At 35.9% G+C, this 17,013-nt stretch overlaps 4 protein-coding genes across 5 annotated transcripts; 3 read left to right on the top strand and 1 right to left on the bottom strand.

Annotated features, from left to right (window-relative positions):
- The first annotated feature begins 954 nt into the window (after positions 1-954).
- Positions 955-3,047, top strand: LOC123211452 (U-box domain-containing protein 38-like). 2 transcript variants are annotated; one of them, XM_044630198.1, is made up of 2 exons: positions 955-2,657; positions 2,851-3,047. In XM_044630198.1, exon 1 carries the CDS (start codon positions 1,104-1,106, stop codon positions 2,634-2,636), a length of 1,533 nt encoding a protein of 510 aa, XP_044486133.1. In that variant the 5' UTR covers positions 955-1,103; the 3' UTR covers positions 2,637-2,657; positions 2,851-3,047. The 2 variants fall into 2 exon arrangements, 1 of the variants encoding a protein (XP_044486133.1); XR_006501414.1 differs by having other exon boundaries at positions 958-2,724.
- Positions 2,947-5,436, top strand: LOC123211453 (putative DNA glycosylase At3g47830). The gene is made up of 4 exons (XM_044630199.1): positions 2,947-3,321; positions 3,428-3,628; positions 4,816-4,872; positions 4,939-5,436. The coding sequence occupies exons 1-4, from the start codon at positions 2,947-2,949 to the stop codon at positions 5,176-5,178; spliced, it is 873 nt and encodes a 290-aa protein (XP_044486134.1). The 3' UTR covers positions 5,179-5,436.
- Positions 5,437-8,707: 3,271 nt separating this feature from the next.
- LOC123212289 (peroxidase 41-like) lies at positions 8,708-9,960 on the bottom strand. The gene has a single exon (XM_044631380.1). The coding sequence runs from the start codon at positions 9,852-9,854 to the stop codon at positions 8,859-8,861; it is 996 nt and encodes a 331-aa protein (XP_044487315.1). The 5' UTR covers positions 9,855-9,960; the 3' UTR covers positions 8,708-8,858.
- A 3,307-nt stretch (positions 9,961-13,267) lies between these two features.
- LOC123212136 (snakin-2-like) lies at positions 13,268-14,372 on the top strand. The gene is made up of 4 exons (XM_044631194.1): positions 13,268-13,400; positions 13,497-13,550; positions 13,666-13,708; positions 13,866-14,372. Exons 1-4 carry the CDS (start codon positions 13,335-13,337, stop codon positions 14,048-14,050), a joined length of 348 nt encoding a protein of 115 aa, XP_044487129.1. The 5' UTR covers positions 13,268-13,334; the 3' UTR covers positions 14,051-14,372.
- The last annotated feature ends 2,641 nt before the right edge of the window (positions 14,373-17,013 follow it).

The following is a 17,013-nucleotide window of genomic DNA, read 5'->3' on the forward strand; positions in this document are numbered from 1 at the left end:
GTTTGAAGTTGAGTTGAATGACATGTTTTTCGTAAGGAAATTGCAAGTTTTGAATTAACGAGTAAATAAATTCACGTTGGAATCAAGCTCTAAAGAATCCTCATGCGCAGACCGTAGCTTAAAGTCAAGGTCTAATGTTTAAAACGTCAGACAAAATATACCCACTTATCGATGTTCATTTAAAGTTTGGATTCGGTTTGGCTCCATTAGACCGGTCCTGACCGGAACCAGGATTCAGGTTTGCCTTAAAACTGGATGCAGCATTTGAATCATGGTTAAACTGTTCGAATCATAATTTTAATATTTATTTGAATGATTATCAAAATTGAACGAGATTGACCCGTTCACCGAACCAACGTCCGGTCTGTGGTATCTTGGGTCTCCGAATTTAGTTGGGCAAGCCGCAATCTGAGGGTCAGAAGAAGAGTAGAAAAACTTACATGAATTTGGACGGGCTCTGAAATGGGTTTCTAAATTGTGATACATTACAGTGCACAGCATTTCTCAACAGCCCTGTCATTCTCGGTTTCTTATTAAGTCTTTGGTTAGACCGAACTTAAGTTATTTCTCGTAAACTCTTTTGTTTGACTTGTGAGATATTGTAGCTGAAATGGACTGACGGCTCATCGTCCTGTGGAAAATAGCAATTCAAACGTATAGATAAAATGACTTAATAAACCTCACGATTCATCGCTTTACTCATTGCCATCTTTCTTCCATTAATAACATTTTGAGGCAGATTATCCTTTAACAACTTTAATAATTTTAATCAGTTGAAATTATGTTGCATGGAAAGTGACCACTGAAAGCAATTTTAGAAAGACCGTAAGTGGGTCAATCTAAGAGAATCCTATAAACATAAGTATAAATGGCATTTCATGTAAATATCTCTACACTACCAGGTTAAACTTCCAAGAGCTTCACGAACCTCACCTTAACATTTTTACAAGTCAAATCTCTTACAATCTCATCACCACCCCAGATGGCAGTGGCGGACCAAGTCTCCTACGACTCTCTCCGTCATTCACTATAAAGTCTAACAAGTTTTACTCTTTATTTTATTTATTTATTTATTTCCCAATTCGCTTTTGCTTTCAAACACCATGGGTAGTAATGGTAATGGCAGGCACCATAGATGGAAAATCTCCTTCTATCATCGTTCTAATTCAGCTCCCAAAACACCTCCTAAAGAGTTCCTCTGTCCTATTTCCGGGTTGTTAATGTTTGACCCGGTTGTAGTTTCTTCGGGTCAAACGTTCGAGAGTGTTTCTGTCCAGGTCTGCCGGGATCTTGGGTTCACACCCCATTTTGAAGACGGTTCTACGCCGGACTTCACTGCTGTCATTCCCAATTTAGCTATGAAAACAACCATTCTCAATTGGTGCGATAGTACCGGCACCCAACACCCTCCCGTACCTGACTATAATTCCATACAGAACATTGTCCACTCGAAAATGAAGTCGTCGGATAGACCGGAGTCATCGTCATCGAAATTGGCTCCGGTAATAAGATTTTCGGAGAGGGAGTTGTTGAAAGGCGTCACGGAGAATCCGCCTGTGATATTATCTCACGCGGCGACCGAGTTGAATCACCGAGTCAACCATTTTTACTCGAGCTCATCGGAAGAATCGGTGGTGGTAGCCCCGTCGAGTCCACTCACTCCGTTACCTCTCGCGACACGGCCAGCTTGCTACTCTTACTCCACGTCATCGTCTTCCTCAGCCGAAATCATAGATGCCGAAGCGCTGGCGCAACAAAACCCGACAACATCATCGCCCGAAGAAGAAGAACTCCTGCGGAAGATGAGAAGCAACGACATCGTTGCGCAAGAGGAAGGCGTGATCACGTTACGGAAGCTGACAAGAGCTAAGGAAGATACCAGAGTTAGTTTGTGCTCGCCAGGTTTGCTCTCGGTGCTGAAGCCGTTGATCGCTTCGAGGTATTCGGTTGTTCAAACAAACGCTGTTGCTTCCCTCGTGAATCTTTCTCTCGAGAAGCCAAATAAAGTTCTCATCGTACGGTCAGGAATTGTTCCCTTGTTGATTGATGTGTTAAAATCAGGATCTGATGAATCGCAGGAGCACGCGGCAGGTGCGTTGTTTAGTTTAGCTTTGGACGATGGGAACAAGGTAGCTATTGGTGCGTTAGGCGCGTTGCAGCCGTTAATGCACACGCTTCGCGCTCGGAGTGAGCGGACTCGGGACGACTCGGCACTGGCGTTGTATCATTTAACTTTGATTCAAAGCAACCGGGTCAAACTGGTCAAGCTCAACGCAGTGCCACCATTGGTGACTATGTTGAGGTCAAATGACTCGGTGAGTCGAATCTTGTTGATATTATGCAACTTGGCTGCATGTATTGAGGGTAGGTCGGCGATATTGGACGCGAGTGGTGTGTCGATTTTGGTGAGTATGCTGAGAGAGAGTGAGTTGCACTCGGAGGGGACTCGGGAGAAGTGCGTGGCGGCGCTGTTTGCATTGGCTCATGGAAGCATGAGATTTAAAGGGTTGGCTAAAGAAGCTAGAGCAGTAGAGGTGTTGAGAGAGGTTGAAGAAAGAGGAAGCCAGAGTGCAAGAGAGAAAGCCAAGAAGATTTTGCAGATGTTGAAGGTGAGGGAGAAAGAGGAGGTGCGTTGAAATCGGGTAGGATGAGTCAAGGTCGGTTCCGAGTTAGAGACTCAACTAATTGTTAATCCTTTTTGTTGGAAATAGGTTGTAGCCGCCAGTAAGTGTAATTCTTTTTTTTTTTTTGGATAATTAAGATAATAATTTATTCATTTATCCTTTATATTTCTTAATTATAGGTTTAAGCGGAAGAATCAATCTAATTAGTTCTTAACTATTTTAACAGAAACGGAACACCTTTTTTCCTCGCATCCTTTTATTATCGCCACACAGATTTTTCATCTCACCATCGACGATCCAGAATCGAAGCTTAAATAATAGCATGCAGAAAACCCTCAAAAGAAAGCGCCAACAATCCTCCTCGGTGGAAGGTGAAGCCCAGCCGAAGCAAGAACCATTCCCGACCCACACCCGACCCACCCCAGAAGAATGCCGAGCCATTAGAGACGACCTCTTGGCTCTCCATGGTTTCCCTCAAGAGTTCGTTAAGTATCGCAACCAGAGACTCAATCGTAACCCCAATGCCGAGCCCGATCTTTTCAGTGATAGTGTCAAATCAGAGCCGTTGGATGATGATGGAGAGGATGAGAGTGTCCTAGATGGTTTGGTCAAAACTCTATTATCCCAAAACACTACTGAAGTTAATTCTCTCAAAGCTTTTGCTTCTCTCAAGTCCGAATTCCCCACTTGGGAAGATGTGAGTTTTCTTCCTTTTTTTTTTCCCATTCTTTTTTGACTGTATTGGTAGTCGATGGGTTGCATTTTTTGTTTTTGTGAATTTACTTTATATTTCTTTTTTAAAGGTTCTAGCTGCTGAACATAAATATATAGAGAACGCTATAAGATGTGGAGGTTTAGCCCCTACAAAGGCATCTTGTATTAAGAATATTTTGAGTTGCTTGCATCAGAGTAAAGGCAAATTATGCTTGGAATACTTGAGAGATTTATCAGTTGATGAAATTAAGGCTGAGCTCTCTCGTTTCAAAGGCGTTGGTCCCAAAACGGTAATTTAAAAAAAAAAAAAAAACCAGAAGAAACATTGTACATCTTTTCCTTATTGATGGTTTTTATTTTGCTTGTGTTTTGTAAGCAACATAAGCACTTCCCAGATGAAAATTAAAGCAGTAAATTTTTGTTCCTTTTAAGCTCTTTAATGGCACTTGCTTTAATAAACGTTTTTCTTGGATTACTAATTCCCCATTTCTTTTAATATTTTAAGAGCAATTTAACAGTCTGAAAATTGTAAACTATGTAGATATACTTATGTTGTGTGTAGTAGTTTGTATTTAGTTAATCAGATATTGAGATGGCTGAACTGTAGAAGAGGGTTAATGTTACTAGTCCTCTGTCTTCTAGATTTATGTCGTTTAAAGTTTTGGAGGTGTTCCTTGCAATTGTATCCGTTGATATTGATCACTGATTCGTATGATGTCCTAGTTTTGCAGTATTTTGGCATGATATCAAACTGTGTGGGCTTGGTGGGCAGAAAAATTTATTTATAGTTTACTCAAACCTCAAATTTTCTTTTGTTTGGAATGCTAATCAAATTTAAATTTTGCTACATGTAAATGGAAAAATTCATGATTACTAAAAATTGCTGCATGTTACAAGAAGTCAGTTGTTCGTGTTTTTTCTTCCTCTCCCTGGAGCTGGTCTTACACAGAATGACCTTGATTCCAAAGTGATCCAACTTTGGGCAAACATGCTTGATTATACGGAAACAGTGTCAGTAAGATAGTAACATCTTCCTTGTTTTGGTGCTCCACCATATATCTCTATGCAAGGCTGTGGGTGATCAATGTATAGAAGTAGGCATAATCTACTGATTGTTATTGAAAAGAGTTTCCCTTTTGTAGTTATTCATTTCAATTGGAATGTTGGCTTGTTATGTAACTATTTCAACAATATGTTTTTCACTTTTGAGGGTCAATTGATCATTAGAGCCAAATAAATAGTCATTTGGGTTGACTATAAAGACCATGTTTTGCTAATTAGAGGACTGCTTCAGAACTAAAATTGGTCAAAGACAAAGGTTTCATTTATTATATTGAGATCCTATGAGTTGTTCAACTTATTTCAGTTTTGTGTCATTATACTGTCTGTATATATTAATTTGCACTTGTATAATATTATCACCCATATGAAATTATAACCTTTGCTTAGACACTTGATAATTGTAAATGCATGACAGGTGGCCTGTGTATTAATGTTCCATCTTGAGCAAGATGATTTTCCGGTCGACACACATGTGAGTACTAAAATTTGCACACTAATTTTACCTCATCATGGTACTCACATTTCTCTGGCTGATCAGGTATTTGAGATTGCAAAGGCAATGGGTTGGGTCCCAGCTATGGCAGACAGGAATAAGACTTATCTTCATCTCAATCAACGGATTCCAAACGAACTTAAATTTGATCTGAATTGTCTTCTTTACACGCATGGGAAGATCTGTCGTAATTGCATCAAGAAAGGAGTTAACCAGAAAAGAAAGGAATCCCAAGATAATCCATGTCCTCTATGGAATTACTGTAAGAACCTTGACATGACATAACTAACAACCTCAATTATTGGATCTCAATCTAACAGTCTTGGTTATCCCCTTTTCTTCCAATTGTGTGCAAACGACTTTACAGATGACTCTATGAGGATCCAATGAGAAGTTACTCATTGTTCATTTTTGAAGATATGGCATCAATTTAAGTGACTTTATATATATGATAAACAGCACACAATTCTAGCTCCTTATTGTAGACCTTTCTAGATTTTGCATGCAATTTCAATATTTAAGTGAGTGTGCAACTCTTGAACTTGATGCCTGTCATTTTTCCCCTGAAGCAATAATTGAAGTACCTCATAAAGAAGGATGAAAGAAAGAGGGGTTAGTCAGAGATGAGTGTATTGTTGTGTTAGCCAATAATAGGATGACACCAAAATCAATAGTTTCTAGATGCCATCAAAGCTTTATAGTAATAGTGTTCTCAATCAGATAAAAATTTTCTGTAGTCATACAATAATTGTAGCTACTGCAGAACATAGCTGTAAATAAATGCTTGTGGGTATGAAGTATTTTGCGTTGCGTGGTTGAAAACAATATACTCAGATCTTTTCTGCACCCTTTACTAGTAGATGCTGACATCATAATATCTTATAATATTATTCATTTACTTCGTTAAAACAATAGCAGCTACTTTCATTTGTATTAGGTTGGAGGAACTGTAATGAGAACGTTTAATTAGGAGCTCATTAGTCATGATTCTGAAGTAATATTATAGTAAAGAATGTAGTGGGGAATTGGTTTTGAAAGATATTGCTGTCTTACCTAGCAGATCCATCTCCTTTTGACATTGGGGTTACCTTAGGTTTTATCACTGTCATCATCTTTATTTATCATACATGCACCTGAGATGTTCCAATGTTATTGTAATTGCATTTAACTTGTAGCAAGTTGCTCTTAGGCCTAGATTTTAGGAGATAAATATTTCTGTTTGATTTAGTAAATTTGATGCATATTGTCACAATATGTTAAAATATATTCCTGTGATGTTGATGGTGCCTGATGGTTTATTGGTCCGATCATCTCTTTTTCCTCTTTTCCTTTTGATGATTCTGTTGATGCCCTTCTTCTGTTCATACCTGTAAATATCTTCTGGTTTGTGGTAATTTTCATCATCCAACCAATTCAGTGTTATATAAGTGGAAAATAAATCAAACATTTAGGAGGTATCTTAGACTTCTCATTGAGAGAATAGGAGCAACCATAGAACTTGACTGCCTTGCCTCTAGTGTCTTTTTCTGAAGGTCCTTGATTGATGTCTTCATCATGAAATTCACATGGAGGAGAACCGACTAAAACTATTTGGCTCTGAGGTAAACCTTTGCGCCAAGGTAAGAAAGGTCATAAGCTATCTGTAGAGGGGAATGGAAATGTTACGTCTGCATGCAAAATTTTATAACAGATTCAGAGTAAAGTTAAAGAAAAAAGTTCTATATATCAACTGGAGGGCACCAAGAAGTATGAATTATATTTTGCCTCAAGGAATTTATGAATGCACAAGCATTGGGGAGTCACCAAAATGCCCATAAGGAGAGTTTGAAGAAGAGAAGATTGTAACTTCAAGAATAGGGCACCCGTAGTCCTAGTTGTATTGGGGTGGCACACAACTTAGGTAAGGTCAAATTGGCTCAAGAAAGCCTGAAAATCAACGCTCTTTTTTCAGGGTCCTAATTCTGAATTTCAGTCCATGGTTGAGAATGAGTTAGCTTAATTGGAGAGAGAGTTTATTTTGCTGTGGCTCTGCTTTACAATTGCTGATAAATAACTTGTGTCATTCTTATAAAATTAGGATCGGATGTTAGTATATGATGATCTTTTTCTATAATGTTCTCTAGACAGATTCCTATCCAGATAAGCCCAACTTTAAACTTTATTAAAGGGCAATGTAGATAAAAAGGAAAGGAAAAGACGATCCAGTCAAATAAATGTATTGAAACTTTCTCATTGCGTTTTGTCTTTAACAGGAAGTCGTATCAAGGTTGATCAACTCATTAATGGTGTGTATTGATAAATTAAAATGTTTTTTTTTATGATGAATGGTTTAATTGTTTATTATCTTTTGTTCAAAATTATAGTTAATTAGAGATGTCAATAGGCCGGGCTGCGTTGGCTTCGGCACGGCCCATTGGGCTAATGGGTCAGGCTGGGCCCGAGACCTAAACAGTAATAGACCTTCAGGTCGGGTCGACTCATTAAAATATAAAGACTCGGCCCATATAATAACGGGCCTTAATCGGGCCTCTATTTGATCATAAATAACAAAATTATGATATATAATAGGATTCTCAAAAGGGAAGCAGTTGCCGTTATTGAATTTATTTAATATTAGATCTATTTGTAATATTTTGTAATAATAAAATTAAAATAAAATGAGATTAAAAATATAACAAAATAATTGAGATTGAGAGTTTGAGATATTGAGAGATTGAAAGTTTGAGAAATTTATAATTGTAATTGAAAATGAAAATGAAAAATTAAATAGGTTTTTATAGAGAAAAAATAAATTAATTAAAAAAAAATTAAGCAGATGTTGGGAGAAGCAGAATCGGCTTCTCTTCTGCCTTAAGGCGGCAGAAGCAAGGAAAAACACTTTTTTTTATTTTTAATGAATAGTACTGGATTGGGTAGCTCATTAGTATAATATAAATGCACAAGGCCCAACCCTATAGGCACATGGGTCTGGCCTGACACTCTACATTGTCAGGCTGGGCTTTATCGTGCCTGAGTTTTTTTTTATGCTTCAGGCTGAGCCTCTATTTGGCCCGACCAATTGAAGTGTCTAGTTAACCTTTTAACTAATTATGTTTTACTTTGTCACTCTTGTTTTGAGTCATTTAATCTTGCTAATGAAGAAATTGAAGATGGAAGTTGGTGAGTGTGAAAAATATATTGGACTTATAAGTGTGGAGATTAAAATTCATATTACATAAAATTAATTGACTTATGTTAAAGTTTAATCTACACATTTATATACCATTCATTTATATTATATATATTAAAGATTTTAGTCTCTAATATTCTTGCTCAAGTGTGATCACTTAGGTTGTTAAACTTGTTGTTTGATTGAGTTAATTTTCGATTGGGTACGTTGTCACTTGTATCTATGAACATTTTAGGCTGTTAGACTTGTCATTCGGTTTGTGTTTTGATATCATATTGAAAATATATTGAGCTTATAAGTATGAAAATTAAAACTCATATTATATAAAATTAATTGATTTGTTTTAAACTCTAATCTATATACTTATATACTATGTCAGAAATATATCAGATTTATAAGTATAAAGATTAAAATTTATATTACATAAAATTAATTAGTTTATGTTAAAATTTAATTTACCTATTTATATATTATTTATTTATATTATATTTATTAAATGTGAGATTTAAGTATCTGCAAGAGAGAAAATGAAGGTGGTGGACTGGGAGGAACAGATCATGAGAATTTGGTCATAGTGAGAGCCGATTGGTTATTTTAACAGGAATGAAAAGCTTTTTGTGAATCATTGGTGGATACAAATAAGAGTAAAAAATAGGGTGTTTATATATATAAATATGCATAATCAGACACAAGTGATGCCCCTTCTCATATCACTTACGAGTTAAATTAAAGAACTCAACAAATCAATAACATATTGAGAAATTAAGAACCATCTGTTTCTCTTCTGCAACGTATCTTAATCCACCGAGTTGGAAGCATCGCATCGACGCCTCACCTCACCTCCTGGTTCTCCATCACCCTTGACCTGAAAATAACTCATCTTCACCATGGCATCTCCGAAATCCTTAAAGAATGCTGTCTCATTTGCTGCATACAATTCAACAATTGGCCTCGTTCTTGGGTCTTGAACGAGTATGTTATCCGTCGTCAAAAGCCCCAATCCCTTTGGTAAATTCTTGTAGTACTGGTTATCAAACTTCCCTGGAGTCTTAACATCATTGAAAGCAGCCATTGTGACGTTGGTTTCAGGATTCGAACACAGATTTTTCAGTGCTTCTGCGTAAGCAGGCTTTAGTGCGGGATCGGTTGGGGTTTCAGCGGAGTAATTAAAGAGCCTTTTAGTGAATTTCCCGCAGTTTGCGAAGCCAATAGTGTGTGCGCCCAACAACGCCACCATTTCTTGAACACTGAAGCCCCTGTCGCCGAAATATTGTATCATCCGATCTGCATTCATCTCCGTATTGGGAAGACTTCCCTCGACACGGGAGGCATGAGAAATGAGGCCGTCTTTGCGTCCGAGGTGGACAGGGTAATGGGGTCCACCCACCATCACGATAAGGTTACGTGTGGTGGCAGTGAGAATATCCGCACAGGAGACGACCCCGGGGCAGACAAGCTCCAAAGCTGTCTTGATTCTACTGACGACGTCAAAGGCGTCCCCGGGGAGGGAAAGGTTGTCTTCATGATCCTTCTCCGCCTTGTTGTCAGAAGTTGAGCCTATTAGAATCGAAGCGTCGCAGCCTCCGGTCATGCAGTCGTGGAAGAAGAGGCGGAGGGTGGCGGCTGCTGTGGTTACGAATTTTGATTGCTTTTCATGAACTTGTTCCAACACAATGCGATCAAAATCAGGGCATGATGTTTTGTAGTAGTCAGGATTGAGTATGACGGATTGAGAAATGGGAACTACTGAAATGAAGAGAATTAGAAGAAGATGTTTGTATAATGAGGCCATGGCTGATGGCTGTAGTAGTAATACTATTTAGTCTGAGAGGAAGCTGAGACCTGCTCCCTCCCTTCCTCCCTTCTCAGACTTGCAGAGATCAAATTTAAATGGATTAATAAAGGAGACAAGAGATGAAGGGAAAAAGCTTAAAGGCTTGTGGATGAGAGCGATTTTAGCAGAATGGTTTAGAATTTATGGACTTGGTCTGCCAAATGGCTCCATGATGAACACTTGTCGTGCTGTGTATTTGACTTGTAAGAAAATCTTTAAATCGACAATCCATGCACAAAATCTGTTGTCCAAATTTTGGCTCTTGTTACGTGGAAAGGGCCAAAAAGTCCTAACTGAGAGTTTTTGTTATCTTTTCTTGGAAACTTGTTTTTTCTAAACACAATGACAATCAATACAAATTACAACAATTTTCTATCATTAGAGGAATTTGTTGGGATTCCTAGCTAACAGTATACAGTGAAACTGCTCAGCCATTTTACACTTGAAAACAACTTCCAAGTCCAAAGATCCAATGTAATAACACGTTATGAATCTAGGAGAAGTATGATTGAATAAGGTAATTAACTACGGTGATAGCTTCACAGGATTTTTCAGGACTGATTTGATGCATATGACTGCTACTTAGGTACCCTGAAGCTGATAAAAGGACGGGAAAAGCAACTTATTGGCAGATTACAAGTCTTCAAGCATTTCGGACTGGTCTACGAGGGCCTGAATTTCTCAACATATGTCCCAGTGAAATTTGAAGAAGTTTTGCACTAGCAGAAAGGCATGATAGTTTTACAGTTGCATGAATACACCACTTTCTGTGGCTTATTAGAAATTCACACTGAAGATCACCCACTTCCAGTTTTATGTCATTGGCATGAGAGGCTTCCAGTAGCCTACATATCAACGAACTGGAGTTACTGGTCCTCTTTCCGTTTGAGAGGAAAGGAATTTTAGAAACGAAAAGCTTTGTGAGAGAGAACTATTATTTTAAGAAAACTTTCAAATTTTATTTATTTTTCAAATATAAAACTATTAGAGTATTTATAAGGATGATTTTTAAAATCTTAAATATATGAATCTAATATTGAACTTGTACATGAACTATTAATACCCTAACATTTGAATTTATGTCTAAATTCAAATGTTTTGTTTTCTTCTTTCTTTTAGGTTTTGTTCTATTTTTATCGTTTCTTTTAGTATCTTTCGTTCTTTTAGGTTTTGTTCTTTTTTTTTCTTGCTTTACATATTGTTTTTTCAATTTCATAACGCTCAAAACTAAACCTTTAACACCTATAATATACATTTTAAAAATATTTTTAAGATGTCAGTAACTCCTTAAAAAATCACACAACCCCTTACGACAATGAGTTGAAAAAGAAAACCCTTTATTCAAATTTCGGGCTCCATATTCCAAATGAAATCAAACTTTGGAATCAATCTTTTTCTCTCCATATGAAGGAAGAAAGCTCAAGAGGCTTTGATGCATGTCAGTATGTCAAGGAATGATTCGCAGATTCTTTCTCCACTAGTTTCCCATCTTTTTTGTTTTTAAATGGGTTAAACTATTTTTCACGAAATCTTTAATGAAACATACAATTTCACTTTTTAAGGATGTTTAATTTGAAAAATATTTTATTATTAAAATAAAAATATAATTTTAAAGATCATTAAATATAATTATTATGTTTAAATAAATGTAATAAAAAGAATTCTAATATATTATTTTATTTAAATATTTTTACGTTTAATTATTTTAAAATATATTTTATGTTATTTATTATATTAATTTAAAATGAGCTTATTTTTATCTTTAAAAAATTAATAAATAAAGATATAGTTATAATAAAATCAAAATTACGTTATTATCTTTTATAATATCTGTTACATTAATATTAGTAATAAAAAATTATTAAATTTTTTTATTATTTATAAATTAAATGAAATAATATAAATAATAAAAAATATATTACTGAAATAATATTTATAAGCCTTTAAACAAATATCTCTTCTAAGTTTAAAATGTTCCATTGTTAACTTGTCATCTTTTATTATTGAAGAAAAATGTTACTTGAAATAATAGGACGAAAATTTAACGGTAACATTTTCTGATGAAATAAAAAACGATTATAATATACACCAACCTCCTAAACAAGATTAAATTGAGTAATCATACCTGCTCCTTTGATCTCTCTAAATCTACGTGACCTAACAAGGGTAGATGGAGACATAAGTCTTAGCAAAAAGGGTAATGGATGCAAAGGTAAGATCATCCGAGTAAGCAAAGAAAGGCATCAATGGTAAGGGGAGAGGCAAGCAGAACAATAAAGACAATATCTTAGCTAGTATTAGTGATAGTTTACCTTCTTCACTCCACAGTTCGAGAGCCATAAAAAGTTTGAAATCAAAATCAAGATCAAAAGCGAGTAGTTTTTGTAGCAATCAAGATAAAGTTAGAAGTTAAAACAAGATTATAAACCGGCTTTCACATTTCTAAGTTGAAGCTAAAAGAATGAAGTGACGAAATTAACTTAAAAACAAAAAATTGTTGTTTAATCAAAATTGGGGTGGGAATCAGTCATTCTTCTTTCTAAAATATGGCAAATCCTTTGATAAAACACGTGCGTTTCGATTTCATGTAGCATATTCAATTTTTAAACAAAATGGGTTCAACTAGGACTTCTCCTTTCAAATTCATCTGTACTCTGGCTTAGCGCCCAAGATGAGCCCTGATTCTTTACGATGGAAGCCAGCCAGAGCCCAGAGGCGGCAGCATGAATCTGATTGAGATTCGCTACCTTGAAACTCTGGACTCCATCTCGAATCCAGCTGGATGTCTGGGTCTGATCATAATGCCTCCAGATTGTCTCCATTATAATAAAGCTGCCATGGTACGGTTGTTCAGCCAGCAAGTGGGTTTTCACAACAAATGTAGGAGGCCAGCTCACTCATTCTCACCTTTAGCTTTGTCGTCTTTATGACTTGGACGCCATATGTCTCCTTCTTGACCAGCCTATGCACAACTACTACTGCATTGTTATCTGAAACTTGCTTTTAAAGGAAGTTATTGGTAACTCTCCCCGGTCAGCAATGACCCACTCTGGCACCTGCTTACCTGCAGTGCTTACAATTATTTCCATCCAGCTGGCTGCACTAAATTAAAGCAGCTTGTGTTTATCATTATTCAATCACTTGTCGAGTCTGGTCCTAGGTTGATATCACCAAGAGGTTCGAATTCGATGAACAATGAGATATTTAAAAGAAGATAATTGCCCTTTAACTTTTTACCTTACTAGATGGCATGTATTAGTCAAATATAACAAGCTTTCTTTTAGCCATTGGGCAGACTCAAAGCTGAGGTGACACCACGTTGGTATTTTCTTGTAAATAAATTTTGAACATGTGAGCAGTTGAGTCAAATCACAAAAAATCCCCCGCTATAAATAGGCATGCAATGCCATGAACTTAGAAACATAAGCAAAAACAAGCATGATGAAGGTAGCACGTGTGCTTCTCTGTCTGGGAGTTTTGCTATTCAGCCTTGGAGTTGCAGAGGTATAGATATAGAGTAGTTTTCTTGGTCAATGTCCTGGATATATGGGTTTTGCTGAGACTCTAATCTAACCGCTTGGCTAATTTGCATGCATGCAGGTTTCATCAGATCTCAGGATTGAAGAAAATGAAGATGTAACTCACGTTGAGCAGGTAATCTTTCACTTCTTTTTGTTTCTGTATAGGAGGTTTTATTTGATTAATTTCATATTTTTTCATGGATAACGCTAGTGAAATCTGACCTGAGTTTGATTTTGTTGCTGATCAGCTTGTTGTGAGAGGTGCAAACAGAAGGCTGATGCAAGACATAGGTGGGTTTCCACTTTTTGTTTCTCAAATTTGTGCGTTTTTCCTCTGTATTGAAAGCAAAAGCGCACAGAGCTAGTTCTGTTGTCATGCATTGACAAACACATCACTGATGAGAGACCACATTTGCTTCTTCTAATTGATTTTAGTTTTGAGTTTCAGACTGTGGAGGATTATGCAAACAGAGGTGCAGCGTTCATTCTCGGCCAAACTTGTGCAACAGGGCCTGTGGGACCTGCTGTTTGAGATGCAAATGTGTGCCGCCTGGTACCTCCGGAAACAGGGAGTTGTGCGGGACTTGCTACACAGATATGACCACTCATGGAAATAAAACCAAGTGCCCATGAGGTCCACAAGCAATGCAGCAAGCTGGCGGGGAACCCAACTGGGGGGTTCCTCTCTGTGTCATTGTTCGGAGCTTTTTTGTTTTGGTGGACTGCTTTGTTTGGATGCCAAGAAAATGAAAAAGTTGGGTGTAGCTTTAGCTGGTTGATGTGGTTTGTGTCTGCAATCATGTGTATGTTAATGTAAGTATGGATGGAGAAATGTGATGAAATGTTGTTATCTGTGTGATCATTTGAAGGTGAATGTATTTGAAAGATGTGTTTATTTGTTGTCTTGTTTCATCTTTGGGATAACATAAAACAAAGTTTCAGATTTTCAACCCAACTTTCACTCTTATCGACTGAGGAATCAAACAAAACACAATCAGTTTGGTGGAAAGTTTTGTCTTTTCAAAACACAATTAGTCGGTGGGTTCTTAGTTATTAAAAATAATAATATGAACAGTTTAATCTCTCCGTGGAAAAATTTATATATATATTATTATAAATATAATTAATAATAATGATAATTACAAATAAAGGAAGGGAATTAAAAACACAGAAATTAAAATAAAAGGTAGGAGAATTAAAAAAATAAATTTGAAATTTAAAAAGAAATATTTTTAGGGTGATTATCTTTTAACTGAAAGAGAGTGTTGTGAGAATTATCTTTACTTTTAAATTATTTTAAATATATTTATATAACATATTAATCGATTTTATTTTTAAAGAAGTAGTTTTATGTTTAATAAATTAACATATTTAATCTTTTTTTTTTTACTACTTTGTGAATAGGATTAAATTCGAATCGAATTTAAGTTTAAGTTTGGTTTGATTTACATATAGTTGAGTTCAAATTCGTCGAGTTTATGAAAGTCAAGCTTAAATTCTGTTTGAATTTGATTTGATTTGTTTTTTGTTATTAAAACAATATCGTTTTAATATATATTGATCAAAATGATATCGTTTTGTATTAAAATTTTTAATTAAAAAATTTTATGAGTAGCTCGAGCTCGAACTCGAATTTGAGTTTAAGCTCTTATATGACTAACTCGTTTCAAATTTATTCAAATTGAGTTTAAATTTGAATGAGTTTAGTTTGAGTTCAGCCCTATTTATGAATACCTATCTCATGCGAACTTATTTTTGGTAAATTTAGAAATGGCCAAAGGATTTATTATTTTATCTTTTTATTTATTAATTTAAAAAATTTAAATATTTTTATTTTATTATATTAATATAAATTTAAAATTACCATTAAATAAAAATATTAAAAATAATTAAAAATTTAATTTTTTATTAGTTTAAAATTTAATAATTTTTCCGTTTCTCTCTATTTTCGATTTGAAAAATCATTTTTTTTAAGGATTTTAATGATAATTTTTCGAGGATAATCTCTTCACTAATTGTCAACGTTGGAGACCGCCGATACGTGAATTGTGGATTTGTTGAGCGAAGACCGCTTACAAGATGTGGGCCTAGTTCTCTATGGGTAGTGGCGACCCCACCAACCGCAGCCCAAAAACTTTTCATGAACAATTGCATTCACACTGAAGGGCTACTACAGTAAGCCCAGTTGAGCCGTATAACTGAATAAACAGATAAACCGAGCCAAGTTCAAAATATTATAATTAAAATTTATAATTTATATATCTATCTTTATATTCAATATTTAATGTTGGGTTGAATGTAAGAATTTAAGGTGCAGAACAGAGTAAGGTTAAGATTTTATATACCTCGCATCTTGAGCTCGGAAATTGTAAGTTCAAACTTGATTCGACAATAACCGAACCACATTCCAAATTACTCGCAAGCAATTGGACTCCCTAGCAGCCCACATGGTGCCCACTGTTTCTCAATCTCCAAGGGAGAATTATTTTCTCTTTACTTATCTTCAAGATACTCCTGTTTCAACATTTTTGGCTTGAAAATCAAACAACACGACACAAGCGATACACATGAATTTGTTCGAAGTCAAGCATATGTCACAATGTTGTCACACGAATTGAAGATAAAAAACTCATGCTGAAATCACGTGCGAATCCAAGATTTTTGCCTAACTTTCTCAGTTGCAAAATTATAAACAAATTGAAAGTCATTGCCTAGTTGGTCATAAAATTTTAAAGAAGTAATTATAATTAATGATAAGATCGGGTGCAATAATACGATGAATGAATTGAAATTTGGCACGCTTGATGTAGTATGGTCAAATATTCGCACTTGGGTCCCATGATTGATTGATCATCCTCATGATCAGCTGCCAAATCATGGACCCCTGAGGAAAGTGATGAAACAAGTGGCAACCTTCTTCTTCTTCTTCTTCTTTATCCATAACCACACACATGATCCATTTGACCCAAATGGGTCCTTGCCCATCTTGGAACCTCCGCATCTGTCCCATTACATGCAAGCATCCAATTCTTGTATATCATTTTGCTTTGGGTGATTATTAATTTTGGGGGAAGTGGAGGTTTTCAATCAAGAGCTTTCAAATCTTTATGAAATCTAACGCGGTTTTGTTTTGTGGAGTGTGATTACTTCCAAATCAAATTGAATTGCCCCTGGAGAGAATAGTTTTGGAATGTAGTGAAGGGGTTTGATTGGTTACCGAGAAAGTTCGAGTCTTGTTGGTAGAATCGATACAAAAGGAAGATTCCTGGAAGTGCCATGAAAGAAGAATATGTGATTCTGACATTTTCATCTCTAATTTACGACATAATATTATCGTTTTCTATAAAAACAGTTACTGATTTGACCGGAGTGGCATGAAGACTGAACTCTGAAGAGCTTCTCTTGCTAACCTTTTCTATGTATCAAGAACAACATGAGATACAGAGGTTAAAATGGCTTCTTCGAAATATGGTGATTAATGATCCTTACCAAAAAACAGAAAATACCCATGCCCATATCTTCAGAATCCCCTGGAAAGATCTGTTATTTATCAATTATGGTCAAGTTTGCCCGTGTTTAGCGATATTGTCTCACTT

The sequence above is a fragment of the Mangifera indica genome, chromosome 3 (assembly GCF_011075055.1).
Source record: "Mangifera indica cultivar Alphonso chromosome 3, CATAS_Mindica_2.1, whole genome shotgun sequence".
Taxonomy (NCBI): Eukaryota; Viridiplantae; Streptophyta; class Magnoliopsida; order Sapindales; family Anacardiaceae; genus Mangifera; species Mangifera indica.

Coding starts and splice junctions, on each gene's coding strand:
- LOC123211452 (XM_044630198.1), top strand. CDS start 1,104: ATGGGTAGTAATGGTAATGGCAGGCACCATAGATGGAAAATCTCCTTC.
- LOC123211453 (XM_044630199.1), top strand. CDS start 2,947: ATGCAGAAAACCCTCAAAAGAAAGCGCCAACAATCCTCCTCGGTGGAA. Junction 3,322..3,427: donor AATTCCCCACTTGGGAAGAT/GTGAGTTTTCTT, acceptor TCTTTTTTAAAG/GTTCTAGCTGCTGAACATAA. Junction 4,873..4,938: donor ATTTTCCGGTCGACACACAT/GTGAGTACTAAA, acceptor CTGGCTGATCAG/GTATTTGAGATTGCAAAGGC.
- LOC123212289 (XM_044631380.1), bottom strand. CDS start 9,854: ATGGCCTCATTATACAAACATCTTCTTCTAATTCTCTTCATTTCAGTA.
- LOC123212136 (XM_044631194.1), top strand. CDS start 13,335: ATGATGAAGGTAGCACGTGTGCTTCTCTGTCTGGGAGTTTTGCTATTC. Junction 13,401..13,496: donor TCAGCCTTGGAGTTGCAGAG/GTATAGATATAG, acceptor GCATGCATGCAG/GTTTCATCAGATCTCAGGAT. Junction 13,551..13,665: donor ATGTAACTCACGTTGAGCAG/GTAATCTTTCAC, acceptor GTTGCTGATCAG/CTTGTTGTGAGAGGTGCAAA.